The sequence below is a fragment of the Henckelia pumila genome, chromosome 2, assembly GCF_033568475.1.
Source record: "Henckelia pumila isolate YLH828 chromosome 2, ASM3356847v2, whole genome shotgun sequence".
In the NCBI taxonomy this organism is placed as follows: domain Eukaryota; kingdom Viridiplantae; phylum Streptophyta; class Magnoliopsida; order Lamiales; family Gesneriaceae; genus Henckelia; species Henckelia pumila.
In genome coordinates this window covers 20,881,935-20,889,916 of record NC_133121.1, presented here as the reverse complement: position 1 = coordinate 20,889,916, position 7,982 = coordinate 20,881,935, and the positions used below count along the sequence as shown (strand labels likewise).

Here is a 7,982-nt window from a genome sequence, read left to right as displayed (position 1 = left end):
TCACTAATCAACACAATCTTTATAAATTTCAAATCCAAATCAATAGGAGAATATTTCAAATTATATTCATTAAATACTTGAGTCAAAATCATTTCATCCAAATGCATCCTTAATCAAAATCAACCATTCAATCCAAGTAAAACCTTGGATTTCGAGAGTGCGTGTCTTGACATAATGTACATTTAGTGAATGCTTATTTAGAGCACAAAAAACTAATCAGACATACAAGGTTTCCCCATTTGTAATTCAATTCATACATGTGAACAATGTAAAAGATTGGATTTGAAGAATTCAAGAACAAAGACTTGTTTGCAGTCATTACATAAAAATTGTAAAACAAAACAGCCAAATCGATCTCCTTGTTACAAGTTGAGATGTTCTACTGCAAGCAAGACCAAGCTAGGACCTAACTTGAAATTCGCCAGCTCGTGTAAGAGCACGAAAACCTTTATAAGGACGTGTTGATAAATTCGTGAGATCCAGCCTATCTATTTTCAAGCCAGAGAGAGCCACACCCATGATTCTGAAACCTACTTCAAAAGTGGGAAACACATGAAGTCGCTCTAAGCCAGTCGCGAGAGCCAAGGTACCGGACATTGAAGGTGATTTATCTTTCGGGATCCTTCCAATTGACCACAAGCATGTCTACAGAATGTGATTACTATTAAACAGAGTAACTGGAAGATAATTGCTAGTCATAAGCTTTGCTTCTATACGATAGAAATAATTTTTCGTAAAAGCTCGATATCAAGCTCACGGGAGTGGCCCAACATCAGTCCTTCAACAACCTTACAAATTAACAAACCGAAGACCTAGGAGCGTGGGCTCAGAAATAGCATCCAAGGGTTGCAAATGCATGTTAATCAGGTATCGTACAACAAAGACACAAATTCGAACACCAGCTCAAGTGAATATAACAAAATAGTGCACAAATTTTTGAATTTGTGATACCAGGTTCCGGACCATATTATAATTATTTTTCTTGGAATGGAAGATGACCTACAAAGTATGGAGGTAGCATATGAAGAAGGGGGCTGATTAACCCATCTAAACTGTGTTGTAACTTGGATCGTGTTGATTTTGTAATTGCAAAAATGAGGAGAAAAGACACTTATATTTGACTTGGATCATCATTCTTCAAAAGATTTGTGATTGACACCTAACCTCGGGGTTCTAACTCCAAATGGCCTACCAATAGATCACAAAAATCCCATTTGATCCTATGTCTTCAAATGCAACTGGAAAATATTTGCCAAGAAAAGAGCCGTTGTCATAACTGGGCAAATTACTGGTTTTATTTTTGGCCTAGTACCTTGTCAGCAAGGATGTTTACTGTTCCACAATTTGAAGAAAGATCTGAAGACGAAACGCAAGGAGGCAGACGGAATTTAACTGTTATGGAGTCGATTGACTTCCCAGGATCATTTCGTATACCTAACAAAACATTTACACGACATGTCCCAGAATCCGAGGTCAGCTGTGGCTTCACATAAATTGGAGTATTCTTTAGCTTCTTTACCCTAAAACATGACAATAGATGTTGAAAGACTAGTCCTTGAGTATGATTTCAAATTAACTTTTGAAACATCACGAACCTGTAACTCATGAGTTTAAACTGTCCATCAGGAGGCACAAACGATAAGATTTGGTTAGCTTCCCATGGTCGAAGTCGAATACAAGGGTGAAACCTCACATCATTGAGAATAGAAGGGTTCGCAAATGAGAGAGTGAGATCAGGTACACCTGAGAGATGAGAATTTACTTGAACTTCACCATATATCTCACATTTTACCAGAATCCCGTCTCTAAGCACCATGAATCAAAGAAAAAGCAAGGAAAAGTTAACCCAACATAGAAACTGATAATGATTGACCATTTAAAGTACTTGTGCCAACAAAACTCAAAACTGTACCAGCACACTCCTGTTTTCTTTGGATATACAAAATATCGGGTATTGCCAGGAAGAACATCAACATTACATAAACAAATGATACTGCAGAAAAAAATAAGGATAGGGGATGGTAAGATTTGGAATAGACAGTACCTGTTTATAATTGCATCCATTTCTTCAACAAGATCAACATAAACTTCATTGCTTGTGTGTTTGAGGTCTGTTTTTCTCCATGGAACAAGAGATGCCGTCGCACCTGGAAGAGTGTTGCTGACATTGGAACTGCTGCCTGTGACAACACTCAAAACCTTGCTAACGATGTTAGGAGGAGCAATCATTTCCCTCAGGATATTTGGTTCAGTTGTTAGGGGAAAACCATTGTCTATCATTTCATCCAGCAGCTGTACATGTTTATAGAAATCAACCAAGAATTGGTTAGCTAATTCAAAGTAGCATAAGAACCCAAATGATCTTAATCAAGAATAACAGCGTGAAACTTTTTAACTCAGGATCATCAATTTTTTTCCTCTTGAAAGTGGTCCCAAGGCGTTCCAACTTGGAAATTTGAGATAACTTCTTTTTGTCATTGCTATGGTTCTCGTACTTAAAAGCACGTGAGTGTTTGCTTGGACCTTTTTCTTTTTTCTGGTGTACTGGTATACTATAATCGTCAAATCAAAATGCAGAAGCATGTTTAATACATGTATATGATCATTAGAATTCTAATGTAGAATAAAAGTCATGCAAACATGTCGTTCCTCTGACAGAACATCTCGCAGTTAGTCGGGAAAAGAGTGTCAATTAATGACGACGACGATACAAACTCTAACCAGTAGGAACAAAATCTCAAAAGGCGAAATGAAGTCAAAACATTAACTTCGAAAACAATGAATTTTTGCATCTAAAATTACAATATGATTAAGAAAATGGCAGCCCAAAATCGATTTCACATTGCTTCACAATATGATTCACAATATCCGTTGTAGTCAACTAATGTGTCAATCATTCAGAACAGTTTAGATTCCAATAAAATCACGTAAAGTTGGAACAAAAAAGTGGACCATTTTTCATGTTTTACATACCTCATAAATGATAACAAAGTTATCCTTTATCAAATCTTCATTCAAGCCATCCAGATAATCTGTAAGGACATCAGCTACCCTACAGAGGAACTATAAATCAAATAGTCAATATTGAGGAAAAAGAATTTTATTGTATAAATTATTTCTGTGATACAATAGCTCTTTTATAGACTAAAGTACAAGAAACTCCAACAATCATATCTCTAAATTTTAGAAAACCATTATTTACAGATTTTTTCAATAGTCTTAACCATAAATCAGGGGAATTTTTCACGCTTCACCTCAAACTGGTGAATATAGATCTTCCATTCCCAGCTTGCTAATAATCTCCTGAAAGTTGATATTGTCGAGCCCCTTTGTGAGGGCATCTGCTAACTGGCCTCCTGTGGGAACATGTGGAGTGCAAATTAATCCGCTTTCTGGCTTCTCCTTGATAAAAATGCTTGATAACTTCATTTGTTTAGTTTGGTCATGTTGCACTGGGTTATGTGCAATGTTGATGGCTGATTTATTATCACGATAGAGTCTCATTGACCCATCCCATTCAATCTTCAAGTCGTCCAGGATAATTTTCACCCATAATAATTTGCAGATTCCCTTTTCCGTTGCTTCAGATTCTGCTTAAGCACTTGATCATGCTATAGCACTTTGTTTCTTGCTTCGCCATGTTATTGGGTTGCCTCCTAGAAAGGTACAATAACCCGAAGTAGACCTCAGAACCACTCGTGAACTTGCATAGTCCGCATCTGCGTAGGCTACAAGAGTGAATTCTGGGTTTCTTTTGAACATTATTCCCCTTCCAGGATGAGTCTTCAAGCAGTGTATCACCCTATAGACAGCTTGTAGACGAATCTAATAGGGTCATGCATGAATTAGCTAACGACACTCACAAAGTATGCTATGTTTGACCTTGTGTGAGAAAGATAAATCAAATCTCCAACTGACCTTTGAGACATTTCTCTAACCATTGTCGGTCCTCTATTAACCTCTCCCAATCTATGGTTCTGCTCAATAGGCGTGCAATTGGTTTGCTGGCCAACATGCCAGTTTCCTTAAGGAGATCTGTGGTATACTTCAGCTGAGAAATGATGATCCCTGTCTAGAATGAGCTACTTCAATTCCTAGAAAATACTTCAATCTTCCTAAATCTTTTATCTCAAATTCCTTGATCAAGCACTGTTTTAGGGTTTGTTTTCCTATTCCATCATTCCCAATCACAATGATGACATCTATGAAGATTATCAAAGGATCATCTAATCATCCATAAATGTCTGCTGCATTTCAGGTCTATCACTTGGTAATAGTTAAGTTCTTGCCACTGATTTTGTAGGAAATTGGTAAATTCAGTTACAATTTCAGTCCCCTATTTTGCTGCCATGGTCTTGGTTTTGATCTCATAAATCAGCACGGCATCATGGACCTCTGAATAGGTTTGATTCAAAGCATCCCATGTTGCCTTTGCAGTTGGTAAAAATATGCAGGTGTCACTGATCTCGGGTATGAATTCCATAACCAGGACATAATCATTAAGTCGTCCTCATCCCATGCACCGAAACCAGTTTCTCCTTTTTTCGGCTCAACCCCCAGCAAATGATTTAATTTTCCTTCTCTCTTTAGAAAAGTTTGAACCAGCCGTGACCACTTCAAATAGTTTATGCCATTAAGACGATATGTTGGTTAAATATTTTGTAGCTCGCCTATATTTCAAGGAACCTGAGACTTGGACCGCAAAGAAACTGCCTCAGACGTGTTTTGTAAAATTACGAGAGCCAAGAGGTGATGGCAATGAAGGCATGTCGCAAAGAAGAACAGTGATGAAGTTTGTATTGAAAGCTGGGTTTAATACAGTCGATCTGGTGAAGACGAGTGATGGGGTTTACCGTTGTGCAAAGCCACACAAAGTGTTGAATTGAGCTTACCTCTGTGAATGGGCCGACAGATTGAGCCCGTCCTACTGCTCACACTGAGCAATTTGTTTATCACAGTGTAAGGGGGGAATTGCAGAATTAAGACTACACACGGAAAAGGGAAGAAATCACAGCAATTGGGTAACTTAAGTGCAGCAATGAAGGCTGCACAAAAAATACCCGAGGATTGAACCCTCTCGGCTACCATGAGGAGAAAGAATTTTCTCGGGTCTTACTTTAGGCAACCAGCATCATAGTGCCACATAAGACTGCTTGGAATCTTTTTGAATCTGAAAGATAGTTCTAAGCCCAAAATTTCAAAATGTGAGTGCTTGAGAAATTGTGATAAGATATGTTAGATTCTTCCATGATTTAGCGAAGAAAAATGCCAAGCAAAATTCAATTGTCTCCTTTTATCAAGATGATGGGGAATATACTACTAGGCTCCTCATGTTGTAGAGGAAATAGGAATTTGTGGGATTTTATACTCGCTCAGCACTCCTATCTCTTGTGAGGCCGTAGACCAGGGGGTTTCTTAGCTGTGGACCGCATTAGCTAATCATCACATAAAACTTGCAGCAGATGTCACCATGGATGAGATATGTAATTCCCTGGGGATGGAAAAACACCGGGCCCTTACAGGTATAATGCCTTTTGCTTTAAAGAAACACAAAAGTCAAAATATCATTGGGCGTGAGTTCTGCCTCACAGTATTGAAATTCTTTCAATCTGGATTTTTATTGAAGCAGACCAATCACTCTGCCATTGCTCTTGTTCCCAAGTCCTCAATGCTTCTAGAGTTGGCGATTTTTGTCCCTGTCATAACGTATTTTATAAAGGCATTCCAAGATTTAGGATTTATTGTGTTTTGGACCATGTGGAATTGAGAAGGGGCACCTTATTTCTGAAAGCATTCATCTTGCCTGTGAGCTTCATCACAAGTTTTCTTTTACTTGAAACTATTATCATCTACCTTACTCATCTCCAAAAGCTGTGGATTATTGTGTATAAAAACAAAAAAAAAAAATTGGGTAAATCGGCTAAGAAATAAAACTATACCTGTGGAAGATAAATCTAAAGTAGCCATGAAGTCCAACATTCAATATGGAGTCATTTGCCTCGTGAAATACCTTCCTTACAACTCAGTAGCGACCAAATTTATTTTTTCTCTTTCTTTGCGATTTGTGGATGTGGAATTTTCAAACATATGCTGTGTGGAGCAACAACTGGAAATTGGCATGATGCAATGGCCAAATTACTTAGTGAGCTACCAACTCTGAGTACAAACTACTGTTCGTGTGTTAATTTGTGTCTGCATTGGTTGGGTAAATATCCTGAGAGCCCTTAATATAGACAAGAGCAACCTCCCCCCTTGAGCTAGCTTTTGAGGTTGATTTAGGTCCAAGTCTCATTTTTTAACGTGGTGTTAGAGCTCAGGCCCGCCGTATGTATTGGACTGTTCATATTGGGCCACCCGTCCCATAGTTTGGCCACCCGTGGAGACTAATTTATGTCCCACATCAGTTGGATAAATATCTTGGGAACCCTTAATATAGACAAGGGCAACCCTCACCCCTTGAGCTAGCTTTTGAAGTTGAGTTAGGTCCAAGTCTCATTCCTTAACATGATATCAGAGCCCAGGTTCCGACTCTTGCTCAGGTTCTACCGTTATGTGTTGGACTGCCCATAGTTGGGTCACTCGTCCAATAGTTGGGCCACCCGTTAATGTCTCCACGCCCCAGTCGTTTCATTGTTGGGCTTGAGAAGGGTGTATTGGTGTGTCAATTTGTATCTCACATCGGTTGAGTAAATATCCTGAAAGCCCTTAATATATACAAGGGCAAGCCTCCCTCTTGAGCTAGCTTTTGGGGTTAAGTTAGGTCCAAGTCTCATTTCTTAACAACTACCTGTTCTCCATTTGAGTTCTATATAATCTCCATTCTCTAATTGGAAATTGATACTAAGCTCCTTCTATATAATCTCCATTCTCTAATTGGAAATCGATACTAAGCTCCTTCACGGACATAAGTAAATTATTGGATATTTGGCATGACTCATATTTCAAGAAACAGGAGATATTTGCAAGATAAATCATAGAGTTGTACAAATAAATAAAATATCTATGAAAAATTACTCAAATTGAACCTGATTACCGACCTCTATTGCCATCAAAGGTGGCATCTCGACTTGAGTGCAGGCCAAAAATATGATCCCCTCACGAACCACGTGAAATAAATAATGTGTAGGAGAAGCAATTACTGGTACAAGCTATAATTTTCCAAAGCACAAAGAAGAAAAATTTATCAAGTCCCATATAGAAAAACATTTTGGAGTACAGTAACAAAACCAAATATGAGAGATTTCGAAGCTTGAATTCTAATCAAACAAGAGCAAAACTGATGAGTACCTCCAGTGAATCGTCTTGAGCAAGTACTTGGTCCCAAAACCACGCACAAATTGAGCGATCAACCCGGTGACCAGTGAGCTGTTTTTCCAGCATCACTTCACTGCAATTTTACAAACACCTTTAAGCATTTGAGAAATTGCAAGAAAAAACAGAAATTACAAGTTTAAGCATTTGTAATTGCATTGGCAAACAAAAAATTCGAGGTTATCCCCTCAATTAGCTCGAGAATTCCATGAATCGTGTTAGAAAATGAAAATCCATCAGATTTGGAAGCGTACCCGGAATCGGAGAGAATAAAAATGCACTGCAACATATCATTCACTCGGCCGCGTCCTTTCAATTCAGATTCTACACGAGTTTTCTCAGGTTCCAACAGATTTCAGCTCAACTCACGAATCAAATTTATAGATTCATTGAAAACAATTTCTTTTATATCTTACAAAAAAGAAAGTAAATTAATTTTCAAAAAAGAAAGAGATTGTAAATAATAAATTTGAATTTTTTTTCTTTAAAAAAAGAAGAATTAAATTATCATAAGTATAGTTATAAGAGTTTGATTATAATTTAGAAATGCGTGATTTTAAAAACAAATTAGACTACAATTATTTTTAAAAAGTTTTGATTGTTTTATAAGTGAACCCAAAAAAAAACATAAATAAACTTGTGTGTTTATAATATTTTTTAGAATGTTTTTG

The 7,982-nt window shown here is 37.5% G+C and overlaps 1 protein-coding gene across 1 annotated transcript; it reads right to left on the bottom strand.

Moving 5' to 3' along the window:
- Positions 1 to 290: 290 nt before the first annotated feature.
- Positions 291 to 7,705, bottom strand: LOC140880813 (AP-3 complex subunit mu). Its single transcript, XM_073285610.1, has 8 exons — positions 7,566 to 7,705; positions 7,288 to 7,387; positions 7,038 to 7,148; positions 2,974 to 3,063; positions 2,045 to 2,292; positions 1,596 to 1,805; positions 1,313 to 1,520; positions 291 to 645 (listed from the first exon to the last, which is right to left on the bottom strand). The coding sequence occupies exons 1-8, from the start codon at positions 7,598 to 7,600 to the stop codon at positions 400 to 402; spliced, it is 1,248 nt and encodes a 415-aa protein (XP_073141711.1). The 5' UTR covers positions 7,601 to 7,705; the 3' UTR covers positions 291 to 399.
- Between the last annotated feature and the right edge of the window lie 277 nt (positions 7,706 to 7,982).